The sequence below is a fragment of the Schistocerca nitens genome, chromosome 9 (genome assembly GCF_023898315.1).
Source record: "Schistocerca nitens isolate TAMUIC-IGC-003100 chromosome 9, iqSchNite1.1, whole genome shotgun sequence".
NCBI classification, from domain to species: Eukaryota; Metazoa; Arthropoda; class Insecta; order Orthoptera; family Acrididae; genus Schistocerca; species Schistocerca nitens.
In genome coordinates this window covers 415,014,536-415,031,889 of record NC_064622.1, presented here as the reverse complement: position 1 = coordinate 415,031,889, position 17,354 = coordinate 415,014,536, and the positions used below count along the sequence as shown (strand labels likewise).

General features: G+C 40.7%; 1 protein-coding gene across 5 annotated transcripts in view; it reads right to left on the bottom strand.

Moving 5' to 3' along the window:
• LOC126203200 (lebercilin) overlaps positions 1 to 17,354 on the bottom strand; it is a 201,566-nt gene that overhangs the window by 132,898 nt on the left and 51,314 nt on the right. For 2 of the 5 annotated variants that reach the window (XR_007540240.1, XM_049937442.1), the window contains exons 3-4: positions 15,430 to 15,533; positions 15,096 to 15,271 (exon numbers count right to left, since the gene is read on the bottom strand). Coding sequence is in view for 4 of the 5 variants with exons in the window: in XM_049937442.1 (XP_049793399.1) it covers positions 15,096 to 15,271; positions 15,430 to 15,533 (280 nt within the window). In the remaining variant the exon portion in view is untranslated. Of the gene's footprint in view, positions 1 to 11,320; positions 11,629 to 11,719; positions 12,287 to 14,454; positions 15,076 to 15,095; positions 15,272 to 15,429; positions 15,534 to 17,354 lie in introns of those variants that run through there. The other 3 variants (XM_049937445.1, XM_049937444.1, XM_049937443.1) reach the window with 3 other exon arrangements.

Below are 17,354 nucleotides of genomic sequence, written 5' to 3'. Positions count from 1 at the left end.
AGCATGAACAAACGAGGCAAGGAGGAAGTAGTGGGATAAGTGCATAGCAAGATGAAGTTAAGAGGTCAGAGCATATTACGATATAGGAGAGAGAGAGGGTTGGTTATTTCTAATGCCCAGACGGAATGCTGTATAGTATGGCTGTACAATAATGGCTGTTTTCACACATGGCACTGCCTTTTCCTTGTACAGGCTAGGAAATGGCTGTGACTGGATTGCAAAGGGAGATTGGGGAGGGGGGGGGGGGTTGGAGTATGGAACAGGTCTTGCACCTGGAATGGCCCATGGGGTGCAGGATTGGGAAGAGGATTGGAACAGGGATGGCCAAGGATAGTCTGTAGGTTGGGTAGGTGGTGGAACATAACTTTGAGTGATGTGGGTAGGATGTCCCTCTCCTCAGGGCACAATGAGAGATAGTCAGAGCCCTTATGAAGGATGTTGTTAAGCGTTTCAAGGCCAGGGTGATACTATGTGATGAGTGGAGTGCTGGTTAACAGGTTTACTGATGTCAGGTGAAAAGATGGCAATGGAAATCTGTTTCTGGATGAGTTAGACAGAATATTGTCTGTCAATAGGGGCTCTGGTAAGGTCATCGGTATATTTCGACAACTTCTGCTTTCCTCTGCAGATGCAGCATCCACGGATGGTGAGGCTGTAAGGAAGAGACTTTTTGACATGGAATGTATGACTGCTGTCAAAGTGGAGTTACTGTTGGTAATTGGTGTGGTTGATAAGAACAGATGTATTCATGGAACCATCAGAGAAGTGGAAATCAGCTTCTAAGAGGTGGGCTTATTTTGTGGAGAATGACCAGGTGAAACCCATTTAGGAGTGTGTGCTGAAGTTATGGAGGAAAGGTTGTCTGTTGTTGCCATGATTCCAGATGATGAAAATGTCTTCAATGAATCTGAATCAGATCATGGGTTTTAAAGTGCTGACTGGAGAGCAACGCTTCCTCCAGATGGCCCATAATGGAGGGGTGCGGGGGGCGGGGGGGGGGGGGGGGGGTACAAGGACCATCCACAGTAACCAACAAGGAGGTTGGTGATAACAGGACAGGAACTATGGTAAGGCAGTGAAGGAAGTGAGCAGTGTCTTGAATGGGAGGTTAAGGCAATATTTTGGAAGTGTTAGTCTACAAAGGCAGAGGTTCCTTCTGTGGAAACATTATAACTATTCACAATGGGACAACCAGTAGGATAACCAGTGGGGTTGGGTCTGTGGAACTTATAGGGCTAAAAGGTAGGTGTGCAGGGGGTTGCTGGTGTGAGGAGGGAGATGAAGGCAGGGGGAGATTTTCGGCTAGACTTAGGGCCTCTGCTTATGGGATGGAATCATGGTTACCACCTTCTTTTTTGTCACTATGGATGCAACCTTCTAATACACCAACATCCCCTATCCCCATGGCCTTGTTATCATGGAATGCTACCTTTCCCAATGTTCTCCTAAAACCAAATGCACCACCTCTTTTCTAATCCTCATAACCAACCACATCCTAAACCACAATTATTTCATTTTTGAAGGTTAAATCTATAAACAAATCCATGTTACTGCTACAGGTTCTCACATGGGATAATCCATTGCCACCTTATTTATAGGCCATCTGTAAGAACCCTTCCTCTCTGGTCCGCACCTAAAAGCCCTTCTCTGTTCAGATAGATCGATGATCTGGAATCATGGTCACGACAACCTTTGCTCTTTTCTCCACAACCTCAATACCTACTTCCCCATCCACTTCACCTCGTCCTTCTCAACTCAGCGAGTCACCTTTCTAGATGTCAATCTCCACCTCTCAGATGGCTTCATAAATATGTCTGTTCTATTGAGCGCGCCAACTACCAATAGTATCCTCATTTTGACATGGGTCACAGTTCCACATTAAAAAATCTTGTCCTTGAAGCCTACTCACCTGTGGATGCCACATCTGCAGTGGAAAGCAGGAGGTGTTAGAATGCATTGATAACCTTAACAGAGCCTTATCGACAGACAGTAACCTACACAGCTCATCCACATACAGATCTCCAATGTCGATCTCCTCCTCAGACTCCAGAAAACCTCTTAACCAATACTACTCTTATTACCCAATATCACCCGGGCCTTGAAAAGTTCCAGTTTCACCACCAAACCAACCTACAGCATATCTTTGTTCATCCATATTCCAAACCTGCTCCCCATGGGTCATTCTCTTGTGGTTGACATAGGTGCAAGACCTATTTGTACAACCACCCACCCACCCCTTGCTACTGCAGTCCAGTCACAAGGCATTTCTTATCATGTAAAAGACAGAGTCATACGTGAAAGCAGCCATGTAGCCATGTAGCAATGCTGCAATTAATGAACAGAATTCTTTACGGACATGGCAATCAACCAACTGTCTACTCGCATGAATGCTCAAAACAGTGCCGAAGCATGAACTTGACCATCCAGTTACCGAACATGCTGCACACAACAACACAAATTATTTCTACAGCTACTTCACTAAGCAAGTCATCTGTATACTCCCTTCTAGCACTCGATTCTCAGAATTACGAAGGAGGGAATCGTCTCTCCAGCGCATCCTGTACTCTCGGAATCCCCCTAGCCTAAGCCTCCACTAGCCTGTATCCCACTGCCTCACCTTACCTTTTCACTTCTCTCTTCTGCGCACAGCACTCCTTCCCCATCTAGACCATGTACTGCCTTCTCCCACCACTCTCCAGCCCCCCTCTCCATTTGCCCCCCCCCCCCGCCCCCCCTCTCTCTCTCTCTCTGTCTCTCTCCTCTCCTTTCTCCCTACCCCTTTTCAATTCCTGTCCATTCCTCTCTGTCACCCTCCTCATCTCCACCTTGCTTTCATTTCCTCCTCACCCTATCTCTTACATGTGCTATGCTCTGTACTACCTTCATCTTGTTGTGCAGCCACTGAGCTACCTGTGGAAAGACCTGTCTCACACTATCCCACTACCCTCTTCTCGCCTCATGCATCCTATCCTCTTCCCTCATCACCGCGAACTGCACAGGCAACTGCAATCAATAACCAACAGCCAGTCTGGGTGTGGCCATGGACATGTGTGTGTGTGAATGTGTGTACTTCCACTACACAGAGGGCAAAAGCTTGAAACTGTTGTTGTGGTCTTCAGTCCAGAGACTGGTTTGATTCAGCTCTCCATGCTACCCTATCCAGTGCAAGCCTCTTCATCTCCAAGTAACTACTGCAACCTACATCCTTCTCGAACTGGTTAGTGTACTTCATCTCTTGGTGTCACTCTATGATTTTTACTCTCCACACTTCCCTCCAATACTAAATTGGTGACCCCTTGATGCCTCAAAATATGTCTCCCAACCGATCCCTTCTTTTAATCAGGTTGTGCCACAAAGACCTCTTCTCCCCAATTCTATTCAGTACCTCCTCATTAGTTACGTGATCTACCCATCTAATCTTCAGTATTCTTCTGTAGCACCACATTTTGAAAGCTCTACTTGTCTAAACTATTTATCATCCGTGTTTCACATCCATACATGGTTACACTCCATACAAATACTTTTACTAAAAGACTTCCTTGCACTTTAATCTATACCCAATTCTAACAAATTTCTCTTCTTCAGAAACGGCTTCCTTGTCACAGCCAGTCTAAATTTTATATCCTCTTTACTTCAACCATCATCAGTTATTTTGCTCCCCATATAGCAAAAGTCATCTACTACTTTAAGTGTCTCATTTCCTAATCTAATTCAATCAGCATCACCTGATTTAATTAGACTACTTTCCATTATGTTTGTTTTGCTTTTGTTGATGTTCCTCTTATATCCTCCTTTCAAGACACTGTTCATTCCATTCAACTGATCTTCCAGGTCCTTTGCTGTCTCTGACAGAATTACAATGTCATCGGCAAACCACAAAGTCTTTATTTCCTCTCCATGGATTTTAATTCCTAATCCAAATTTACTTTACTGCTTGCTCAGTATACAGACTGAACAACATTGGGGATAGACTACAACCCTGTCTTACTCCCTTCTCAATCACTGCTTCCCTTTCATGCCCCTCGACTCTTATAACTGCCATCTGGTTTCTGTACAAATTGTAAATAGCCTTTTGCTTCCTATATTTTACCCCTGCTGCCTTCAGAATTTTAAAGGGAGTATCCCAGTCAACATTGTCAAAAGCTTTCTCTAAGTCTCCAAATGCTAGAAATGTAGGTTTGCCTTTCCTTAATCTATCTTCTAAGACGTGTCGTAGGGTCAGTACTGCCTCAAGTGTTCCATCATTTCTACATAATCCAAACTGATTTTCCCCAAGGTCAGCTTCTACCTGGTTTTCCAATCATCCGTAAAGAATTTGTGTTAGTATTTTGCAGCCATGACTTCTAAAATGATAGTTCAGTAATTTTCACACCTGTCAACACCTGCTTTCTTTGGGATTGGGATTATTATATTCCTCTTGAAGCCTGAGGGAATTTCACCTGTCTCATACATCTTGCTCACCAGATGGTAGAGTTTTCTCATGGCTGGCTCTCCCAAGGCTATAAGTTCTAATGGAATGTTGTCTAGTCCTGGGCCCTCATTTCGTCTCAGGTCTTTCAGTGCTCTGTCAAACTCTTCATGCAATTTCATATCTCCCATTTCATCATCATCTTCATTTACATCCTCTTCCATTTCCATCAAGTACATTGTCCTTGTATAGACCCTCTACATATTCCTTCCACCATTCTGCCTTCCCTTCTTTGCTTAGGACTGGTTCTCCATCCGAGCTCTTCATGTTCATACAAGTGGTTCTCTTTTCTACAAAGGTCTCTTTAATTTTCCTGTAGGCAGTATCTATCTTACCCCTAGTGATATATGCCTCTACACCCTTACATTTGTCCTCTAGCCATCCTTGCTTATCCATTGTGCACTTCCTATCGACCTAATTTTTGATATGTTTTTATTCCTTTTCGCCTGCTTTGTTTACTGCATTTTTATATTTTCTCTCCTTTCATCAATTAAATTCAAAATTTCTTCTGTTAGCCAAGGATTTCTACTAGCCCTAATCTTTTTACCTACTAGATCCTCTGCTACATTCACTATTTCATCTCTCAAAGCTACCCATTCTTCTTCTGCTGTATTTCTTTCCCCTGTTTTTATCAATTGTTCCCTAATGCTCTCTCTGAAACTCTCTACAACCTCTGGTTCTTTCAATTTATCCAGGTCCCATCTTTTAAAATTCCTGCCGTTTTGCATTTTCTTCAGTTTTCATCTATAGTTCATAACCAATAAATTGTGGTCAGAGTCCACATCTGCCACTGAGATGTCTTACAATTTAAAACCTGGTTCCTAAATCTCTGTCTTACAATTATATAATCTATCTGAAGCCTTCCAGTGACTCCAGGCCTCTTCCACGTATACAGCCTTCTTTCGTGATTTTCAAATGAAATGTTAGCTATGATTAAGTTATGCTCTGTGCAGAATTCTACCACGTGGCTTCCTCTTTCATTCCTTACCCCCAGTCCATATTCACCAATTACTTTTCCTTCTCTTCCTTTCCCTACTATCGAATTCCAATCCCACATGACTATTAAATTTTTGTCTCCCTTAACTATCTGAATAATTTCTTTTATTGCATCATACACTTCTTCAATCTCTTCATCATCTGTGGAGCTAGTTGGCATATGAACTTGTACTGCTGTGGAAGGTGTGAACTTCGTGTGTATTTTGGCTACAATAATGTGTTTGCTATGCTGTTCATAGTAGCGCAACCACGCTCCTCTTTTTTTTCTTTTTTTATTATTCATTATTAAACCTACTCCTGCATTATCACTATTTGATTTTATATTTATAATCCTGTATTCACCTAACCAGAAGTCTTGTTCTTCCTGCCAGCGAACTCCGCAATTCCCACTATATCTAACTTTAACCTATCCATTTCCCTTTTTAAATTTTCTAACCTACCTGTCCAATTAACGGATCTGACATTCCACACTCCGATCCATAGAACGCCAGTTTTCTTTCTCCTGATAACGACTTCCTAGCCCAGAGATCAGAATGAGGGACTGTTTTACCTCTGGAATATTTTACCCAAAAGGACACCATCATTATTTAACCATACAGTAAACCTGCATGCCTTTGGGAAAAATTATGGCTGTAGTTTCTCCCTGCTTTCAACCGTTCACAGTACCAGCACAGCAAGGCCATTTTGGTTAATGTTACAAGGCCAGTTTAGTCAATCACCCCGACCGTTGACCCTGCAACTACTGAAAAGGCTGTTGCCCCTCTTCAAGAATCCTACTTTTGTCTGGCCTCTCAGCAGATTCCTCTCTGTTGTGGTTGCACCAACGGTACGGCTACCTGTATCGCTGAGGCACACAAGCCTCCCCACCAACGGCAATGTCCACGGTTCATGGGGGAGCTTGAAACTATAGATAACATTATTGGCAAACAGTGATCTGTCAGATACGTAGAATTCGTAAAGAACAGTCTCAATCACACAGTCACTTATTAAAAATATGATTGCTGTGATTGGGGTCAGCACAGCTGCTCCAGCATCATCATCATCAGGCACATGGTGCATTATCTGAAGATGGCCTACTACTTGAGGCCGAAACTGGTCATATTTTTAGTAAATGACTGTGCGATTGGGACTGCTTTTTACTAATTATAAAAGCTCAAAAGCTAATGTAAATAGTGCCACACGTCAGTCAGCTACAGTTGAGTGGTTGCCTTTCCTATATTTTATGTATTATAACTGGAGAATGATATATGCATACGTCAAGGATACTGTAACAGATATCCACTGGTACATTTTTTTACAAAACTTTTTTGTTAAATGAACTTATATTTTAAACAATGGAAAATCCAAAGTGAAATAGAGCCTTAGCACCTGACGATGACAGGGGTGTGTGTGTGTGGGAGGGGGGGGGGGTTGTCTAAGTCTGACGAAGGGCTTACTCCAATCAGTAATAACGTCTAGCAGTCCGTCTGCCACCTAATGCCTCCTCTATGTGGTGAGTACTAATCTAAATTTCACTGTTGAATTTATTTTTTAAATATTCTGAAGAAACTAAACAGGGAAGGTAAAAGAATGCAGAGAACGAAAGTCTAAGTAAGCAACTGTATGTGTTGTGATCAAAGATGATCTATCAGTCATGCCATAAATTCAAAATAACTGGAGGAATGGCAATCAAAGACAGTGTCTGGAAGAAAAATACAGTTTGAAATTTAATAAATCAAACCCAACATTCAATGCAACAGTATGAGTTATCATGAATGGACATGTTGAAGATACAAATCGTATAAATCTGCAGTAAAATCTAAATGGACACTATAACTGCGACATGGCTTACAATAACTGTGAATGAAGCCACTGATGTATAGGTGAGTGCCAGGTGACAGTATAATTCCCTTGGCTGAAACAGATCGTTAATGAAAAAGAAACTTTGTCAGTATTATCCAACAAGGACAACAATATTTAGTACAGAGTATTATGATAGGGTAAAAGGGGGATTGGGGGGGGGGGGGGGGGGCAAGGGAGGAAAGAACAAATGATGAAACTTTATGAGGTTATCATCCAAACTCAGTGCTACTGAAAACATCTGTTTCTTGATGTATATGAATGGTACCTTTCTCATCTGGCCTCTTGGCTCTGAAGAATTCAATCACTTCTTAGGCCACATGAGTTTGTATATCCTAAAATCAAATTTACCCAGAGAGCAAAAAAAAATTACTTCACTTCATGACTGTTCACAATAAAATGCAAAGAGAATGGATGCCTGGAGCATGGTGTTTATGGAAGCTCATAAACACCAGTTTGTAATTACATGGGCCACTTGACATCATCCAATTATAATGCGACATTTTCGAGCTTGTAGAAAGCAGCATTTTGTGAGGTATTTTAAGATTCAATTGCCTAGAGGTACTTGCTTGTGTCTGCAACAAGGAGCTGATGGGTCAGACCTCCATACTCCTTGTAAAGTGAGTCACCAGGCACTGTCACAAAACATGCTAAATGTTGGGAGCCAAGCCAGGTAGGTTTGCTTAGGTGTTGAAGACTTTCTGGTGAAATGAAATTTTCTCCCACTAAGAGTAGAAATAATGTGAAAATATCTGCCAGAGGCCAGAACTTAACACTAGAAGTGTTATTTGCATGAGAAATATGACAGCCAATGAGAATGCACAACTTTTCATCAAAAAATAATTAATCTGCACCTCTAGTCTGAATGGCAGAAAGGCTCCAATGTTTAAATGATGTTAAGAGTCCTTGCGGCTGACAAATAAATCTCTTGGTAGCCCTCCTGGGTATAGGTGGTGAGTTATGAACAGTCTGAGGTGGGAGTGACAGTGTAACATATTTCTGAAGTCAGTTGTTAGTGGCCCATAGTGTTCAACAAACTTATTTTTCCACACAATTGTCAGTCAGAAACTTCATATTAAATTGTGGAGATATCAGCAAGCTGGAGGTGACACTGACAGAAGAGATGGACTTGTGGATGTACAATTATCCCTACCCATACAAATTCAAATCGCCTGTTCACTTCTTTCTGTGTATTCAGGCTAATCTCAAAAACTACTGTAGACATTTTGGTATGGTTTTTATCATAGACTGATTTATATGGATGGTTTGTGTATATGATTTACAAACATTTTGAGAAAACTGGCCAAACTGTAATGAGTTGTGAAATGCCACTGTGCAGATGATGCCATTGCCATCTACATCTATACTCTGCGAATCACCATGAGGTGTATGGCAGAGGGTACATCCCATTGTGCCAGTTATTAAGGTTTCTTCCCGTTCCATTCAGATATGGATCATGGGAAGAACGATTGTTTGAATGCCTCTGTGCGTGCAGAAATTATTCTAATCTTATCATCATGATCCATATGTGAGCGATATGTAGGGGGTTATAGTATATTCCTTAAGTAATCTTTAAAAGCCGGTTCTTGAGTCTTTCTTGGGATAGTTTACTTCTATCTTCAAGAGCCTTGCAGTTCAGTTCCTTCAGTATCTCTGTAACACTCCCCACAGATTAAACAAACCTTCTCTGTATATGTTCAATGTCCACTGTTAGTCCTATCTGGCATGCACCATACACAGTTGATTAATATTCTAGAACTGGTCGCACCAGAGACTTGTAAGCAATTTCCTTTGTAGACTGATTGCACTTTCCCAGTATTCTACCAATAAACCAAGGTCTGCCACCTGCTTTACCCACGACTGATCCTATGCGATCATTTCATTTCATGTCCCTACAAGTGTTACACTCAGGTATCTGTATGAGTTGGCCAATTCCGACAGTGACTTATTGATATTATAGGATACTACATTATTATTATTATTATTATTATTATTTGTGTGTGAAGGGCATAATTTTACATTTCTGAATGCTCAGAGCTAGTTGCCAATCTCTGCACTACATTGAAATCTTATCAAGATCTGACTGAATATTTATGCAGCTTCTTTCAGTTAGTACTTCATTGTAGATAACTGCATTATTTGCAAAAACCTGATTTTACTATTAATATTGTCTGTAAGGTCATTAATATACAATATGTCCACCTGCTTAGCTGGGTGGTAATGTGCTTGCTTCCCATGCACTGGTCCTGGGTTCGATTACCGGCTGGGTTGGAGATTTTCTCCGCTCCTCTCATCCTCATCGTCAGCTGCAAGTCACCCAATGTGGCACCGAATGAAATAAGACTTGCACTTGGAGGCCGAACCCGACTGGGACATCCCGGTCAACAATGCCATACAATCATTTCATTTTTTCAATATGAACAGCGAAAGTCCCAACACACTTCCCTGGGGTACAACCGAAGTCACTTCTACATCTGACAATGACTCCCCATCCAAGATAACATGCTGTGTTATCCCTACCAAAAAGTAATCAATGCAATTGCAAATTTCACTTGATACCCCATATGATCGTACTTTTGACAATAAACGTAGGTGCAGTACTGAATCGAATGCCTTTTGTAAATCAAGAAATACTGCATCTACCTGGCTGCCTTAAATCAAAGCTTTCAGTATGTCATGTGAGAAAATTGCGAGTTGGGTTTCACATGATTTATGTTTTCGGAATCCATACTGGTTGGCACTGACGAGGTCATTCTGTTCAAGATGCCTCATTATGTTTGAGCTCAGAATATGTTCCACAATTCTACAACAAATCGATGTCAAGGATATTGGACAGTACTTTTGTGCATTACTTCTACTACCCTTCTTGTAGACAGGTGTGACCTGTGCCTTTCTCCAAGAACTGCACATGGTTTTTTGTTTGGAGGATCTATGGTAAATTATAGCTAGAATGGGGCTAACTCAGGCGGAAATTCAATTTAGAATCTGACAGGGATTCCATCGAGCCCTGGAGCTTTGTTCAATTGTAACAACTGGAGCTGTTTCTCAACTGATTTGAAAATGAGTTGAGCATTTCAGCTTTCGCTTTGGTACCCTCAATTTAAGTTTCTGTCTCATTCGCTAGGGACTGGACACTAACTCTCGTACCACTAACAGCCTTTACATACGACCAGAATTTCTTTCAGTTCTGTGAAATCACTTGACAATATTCTTATGAGCTGTTCTACTGGGTACATATCTTTCCAGTGCATGGTCAACTATTCTTTTAAATTTCAGTGAGATTTCTAGTGGTGGAAGGCAAAACTCCTCGGATCCCTAGCTCTAAACAATGCAGTGTAGCTATGGCTAAACTAAGTGGGTGTGAACATACCGCTTCCTTCACTGTTCCGACAACAGAAGGAATGCATTTGGTACGGCACGGGTGTGAATGAAACCCCAGTATTATTTGTATGGACACTTTAAAATTAAGCTGCTTGTCTTGCACACCACAAAGATTGTTCCTATGCTTGCAAGTTGTTGCTACTGGTTTACAGTCCCTAGCCCTACAGTTTTTAAGTAAATTTGATTTATGTCTAACGAAAAATTTTTTTTTTATACGTAAAATGTGATAAAATGATTATGTGTAGTCTACTTCACAACTAAGGTGTTATATAGCAAATAAATAAAACATAGTATTTGTTGAAAATATTTTATTTCAATAATTACAACAAAAATTAAAATATTGTGAAAGTGAAAACACTAGTTTAAATATCTTGTTGAGCCACCTTTTGCAGCTATGAGAGCCTTAATACGACGTGGTACACTGTCGACGCAGGACTATATTGTTTCCTGCATTTGTGGATGATAATCCACGCATGGATGATCTTCTCTAAGAGCTGTGATTTTGTTGTGATGACATCTTTTGCCACCTCCCTCTTCATTAGTTTCCATATATTTTCTATGGGGTTCATGTTGGGACTATTACCTGGCCAGTCTAACAGAGGGATATTTTGTTCCTTCAGAAAGGATTTAACTGACCTGGCTGTGTGACAGGGAGCTCCATCCTGCATAAAAATAAATAGTTCCCCATTTGGGAACCATTCTCTGAGCTGTAGTATTAACCATTTTTGCAGGACTTCCTTGTACTGGTCTTGCCTCATTATGCCTTTAACTATGTAAAGACGTCTTGCACCCTTACCACAGATGACAGACCAAATCATCACCTTAGTCGCATGTCTTACAGTCTGAATAATGCAGTCGGGATGGAAGTTTTCTCCTGTTCGATGGTGCACACACTTAGATTTGTTAGTTAAAATTTCAAACGTCCTACCATCGCTGAAGCATACCTGTAAAGATTATGAAACACAATTAATATGCTGTGAATAAATGTACATAGGTTATATCATATCATAAATAATAATTTTAAAGTTAAATTACCGATCTCCAGAAGTCCACATCCTTATCCCACCACTGTTTAGCCCACTTCAGACGCTTTGCTTTCATTGTGGCTGTTAACTTCGGTTTTCTAGTGGGTCGACAGGCCTTGAAATCAATACCCTTCAACTTTCTGCAAACAGTGCATTCAGATGCATTCACATTAGCCTCTTCCAGTTGAGATTTTATCTGTTTCGTTGTTGCAAATCTGTTTTCTAGGTAAATTCTTTTGAGAAATCTTTCTGATCTTGGGGTGAAAATTGGTTTTCTTCCACATTTATTCTTCCTTCTGGGGCTCAATTCTTCACCTGAATCAATGTTGTTCTTTATCCGCCTCACGCTATCTTCTGATATTTCCAACCTCAATGAAACTTCCCAATTGGAAAACATTTTTGTATTAACAAAACCATTTGAAAGGTCACAATTAGTAATATATAGCTGTTAAACAATCAATTGTAATGTCGATATTACAAAATCGATAATCAAAGCGAATAAAGTATTACACCAGTTACATGCGAGAATATTACTGAACAGGTCCTTTCCTGTACACTGTACTCTGCACACTGATACCTACAATAAGTCAACAATCCAATGTCAGGTAGCAACCACAGATACAAAATTCAACAACTGTCATAAATTTTCCAATTAATCACATTAAATATAGTACTCAAGATGTAATTATTACAAATAACATTAAAAATGTGCAGTGTGTCTAATAATTTGGCCCAGGGCAGTAAAACTTATTGAATAAACATAAAAAACAAGTAAATTTATTTCAACACAAACCCTGTTCATTAAAGATAGATATGATAGGAAAACAAAAGAAATAATAACAAAACAACAACAGGGAAAAATCTATCAACTTCTCAACTAGCAGCAGATTCACAGGGCCATAGAGAGGCTATAAAGGTTAGTACTTCTTGAAATCTGGGATTCTTTCAGAGAATACATAACGGACTTGTTCTGAACCAAGAACACTGTAACTTTATTGCATGAAAACGCATGAACACACGAGACACAAAGCACATACAATGCACAATACACAAGAGGCCAGTGGAGCCTTGAGCTCCAACCTATAGTAATTAGTTTGACACAGGGTGCAACCAGCAGGCTGCACACACAACAGCTGTCGTAGCAGCAGGCCAGGTGGCCTCTAGTGGCCAAATCAAACACAAACTTCATATTTGAACTATGAAGTGCCTCACTCACAATTCTGGTAGTTACAGCATTTTCTTCCTTTGCAAAGAAGCGAGTACTGTGCTCATGTCCATTCTTCTTCAACGCTGGTTGATGAGTCATGCGACATGCTGCCACCAGTGCATAGGGTCTGAAGTGGCACGAGCACAGACAAGTGCAGCACCTGCCCCTCTATGAAGATCATATGGTAGGACAGGCGATGCTGGCACAGCTTCCATTTCGATGTGCAGTGAAGGAGGCTGTGGCAAAGGCAGCAGAACAGGTGGCACTGGCTGCGATGGAGGCAGCCATGGCAGATGTGTCGGCATGGGAGCAGAGGTCCATTCTTGGCCCCCAACAGCTAAAGGGGGCACCCACAGCACAGGAGACAGCTGTGAAGGCGTCTGCAGCCATGACGGGGAAGGCAAGGGCACTGGCCACTGTGTAGGAGTCGGCCGGGCAGAGAAACGATGCGAGAGTGGCAGGGGTGCTCCTAGTGCACAGCCACCCATGCGAGGTCACAGTTACTCGAAGTGCCGCAACTCTCTCCCCTCAACAGTGTACATGACGCAGAGGCTTCAACCACAGCAACTCTCGATGACTGCCGGCACACATTTTGGTTGGTGGCCAAAACCACACGCCCCATATAGCTGGAAGCATTGTGGCACCAGTGTTAGCACATGACCTGGTGTCAGCTGCTGCAGATATAGCAGAGTCTGGGGCTGACGGCTGTGCAGTAACTCTGCCAGACTCTTTATCTCCAACAGGAGTATACCATTAAGAACTGAGGAACTGGTAAAGAACCACTTCCAGTGATACATCCAGAATGTCTTTTTTCATCTGCTTCTTAAATGTTCATACTAGTCATTCTACCTCCTCATGCAGCATGAACATTCGGTAAATGTTTCTCCGCAGAGGAACCAGACACTATTATGTCATCTAAATAGATTATGGATGCATCCTGGAACTGACGAAATAAGTTGCTTTAAAAAGTGTTGAAAAAAGCTGGTGTGCTTGCCACACCCAAAGGCGAACACTGTTGTTGATAAAGCCCAAAAGGTGCATTGATAACTGGAACGCATTAAGATTCCTCATCTAGTGGCAGCTGTACACCCCCCCCCCCCCCCCTCACCCCAGAAATTCTGTCAACAGCTCGGCAGGGTGTGGTAAATGATAGGTATCAATGATTGGCTGTGCATTAATTGATTTTTTATAAAACCACCATAGAGGCGTAATTTACCTGTAGGTCTTTTTTTTCCTGTCACCACTGGTGTTGATCATACACTGGAAGAAATAGGTCGAATAATGTCAAAAGATTGAAGACGATCTAATTCTACTTTTACTTGATCCCAAGTTATCAGTACTGGACAAGCCCAGAAAAAAACGGGGACAGGCAGACTGCTTCATCTTTAAATGAGCCTAAAGTTCTGTTGCTTAACCCAATTCTGGAGGAAATAAAGAGAAAAATTCAACACAGACAGCATGTAACTGTCAATATTGAACTTGATCAGAAACCAAATGCACTTTCTCATCGATGAATAATCGAAAAGGTTAAAAAGAACCAGCATCAAACAGATTTTCATTGTAAGCATTTTCCACAACTAGGAATATTAATGAATGAACCACAGTGTTTTAAGTTACAGATGCAGAAAATTGTTCAAGAATGGGAATCTGTTGTTTGTTATAACTCACCAGCCTTCATGACAGTGGAGCTGCAGTGGGAGAACCCCCAAACACTGTAACTTTATTACATGAAACAGCATAAACACATGTGATACGAAGTACATGCAACAGACGACACAAAAGTTGCCGACGGAGCCTTGCATTCCGGGCTATGTAGTCATTAATTCTGACAGAGAATGCAGCTAGCAGGCTGCACATCCAACTGCTGTCGTACTAGCACACTGGGTGGCCTCAAGTGCCTTAATCAAGCACAAGATTCACATGCAAACTATGAAGTGGCGCACACACAAATTTGGTAGTTACAGCAGCATCCATACTCATGATTGACACAGTTCAAAAAGAGGGTAACAAATTAAGAAACCTTAGGTTGTAAATGGCAATAAACCTGGTTTTTGTACATACTGACTTATTGCTGCACTGAATCTATGGTTGTAAGCATTCTGCATTTATTGGTGGTATCATGAAGCTTCAAGTCATCCAAAAAGGGAGAAAACAAAAACAGTATGTGGGAAATACTTACATTAATTTGGAAATGTGCATCATTCAGTTCATTTTGAAGCTGTTTTAAACGTAACATTCTTGCAGAAAGAACCTTCTGAGCAATGCTATTCATGTTGCCTTTGGAATTAGCATTGAGCAAAACATATCGTGCTCCCAAGTTAGAAGCTGATGCACGATATGGATTTCCTGGTGCTGCTGGACATAAAAATTATGTATCTCTGAGTGTCAGAAAGTTTATTATTACAAATAAAGTTTATATTTAGGTGATCATTAACAATAAAATGTATACCAATTATAGTTACACACTCAAAGGATACAGAAAATTAACTCCTTTCTCTATCCCTGTAGCATACCTGTGCAAGTTTTCCTTCTCTTCTCCAGCAAGACATTGTTTTTACTTCTATTTGACTGATTGCCATCACTAGATTCTGAACAGAATGTTTCATCACTGTAATTCCTGTACAAAAATGAAAAATACAACATGGCACATAAAATTATAGCTCAAAAATCACATGCATGACTTTCACCACATTTACTTGTCCCAAGAACCACATGAGCAGCAGGGCACGGCATTATTCATATTCATCAAATTAATAGATAACTGTAGAAGATTATCACTGACAACGAACATAGGGTCATCAGTATGTCCTTCCTACACATGTCTGCTTGGGCAGAGGGTACAATTATGATTTTCCTACTTACGAATCGATTTCAGTGGGGAAGCTGCTATTTAAAAAGATCTGTTGTTTTCCCTATCTTCATTACTTTCAGTCCTGTGGCTGTTATCTGAAACATGCGATGACTTTACAGTAAACAAGTACAGTGATGAATGCATGACACTGTGAATGATTTCCAGACAGCTGTGTATATACCATCAAGTGCTCCAGCATGTCCTGATAAAATACCATGATAAAAACTTGCGATAATCTGACTGAAGTGCCATTACTCCCAGGTGTAATAATACTGTGAATGACTAATAGCTCATTATTATAATAGCCACACTGATATTTATCGAACAATAACAGCTATCTACATGATATAATCATAAAGTCCTAAATGGACATTGCTGTTTGTTCTTCAGCTAATACAAATCATTTTTTTGCCAAATTTGTATTATCAGATACATTTCAGGAGTGGATAATAAAGTAGATTTTCAATCTTTGTTTATTTTTTCAGAATCCTATTACCTTTCTTTGTGTCTAAAGAGAGCTCATTAAGACCTTTTCATCACAATACAGAATCCTATTCTATGCTGTAGAAAAGAAGAAGACGCAGTCTGCATAAGAATTATTTTTGCAACAGACATTGTGGTCCTTTAAATCACCTGGAACTCATTTTTTTAATTAGTGACGAAAACAGGTAGGGAGTAAAAGTACTAAGAAATTAATGTAATAATTCTGTAAATTTTCAAGAAATCTTTTTATGATTTGCAGTTATCTACTTCAGATGATGCTCTTACTTCCTGTTTTGCTGAATAAGCACTTTCTTTACTTTTGCCACGCTGCCTCAAAGACACTTCTGTTCAAACAGTGATCAACTTCAATGTGCGAGACATTTTCCTTTTTCATCAAGATGTTAGCTTTCTAAAGATAAATAGCAGAAATCATCACATAATCAATCACCAATACCCACTCCATACAATACAACAACCCGCATCATCATGTTCATTAGCAGAGTCTATCTTCTGTACAAATAAAATCAAGAACAAGAAAATAGTACCTGTAGAGATTTGGATTGGGTTGTTTTGGGGGAAGAGACCAAACAGTGAGGTCATCGGTCTAATTGGATTAGGGAAGGATGGGGAAGGAAGTCGGCCATGCCCTTTGAAAGGAACAATCCCAGCATTTGCCTGGAGAAATTTAGGGAAATCACGGAAAACCTAAATCAGGATGGCCGGATGCGGGATTGAACCTGTAGAGATTATATATAGACATTCACATTAGTATGAAGTGCCTTATCCCACAGATGTTGATAAAGACCAAAAAATGTCAACTGGGGGAAAAATGTATTTACTGGTGGGATGTGAGTGTGGGAGTGGAGGGGGTTGGGGGACTGTTAAAGTCACTTTTTTAGGTTTTTCTGGAATATCTCGCAAACCGCTTCATCAACCGAAAATGTCCCCTAGTACAAAATTAAGCTAAGAAAAATTAGCCTGCTAATCTAAGACACTATAAATAACACCATTCCTCTAACTGCTGTCATAGCGTAATGGATAGCATACTAGACTGGTAAGGCAAAGGTGGAGGGTTCAAATCCCTGTCACAAAGGTTTCCACCAT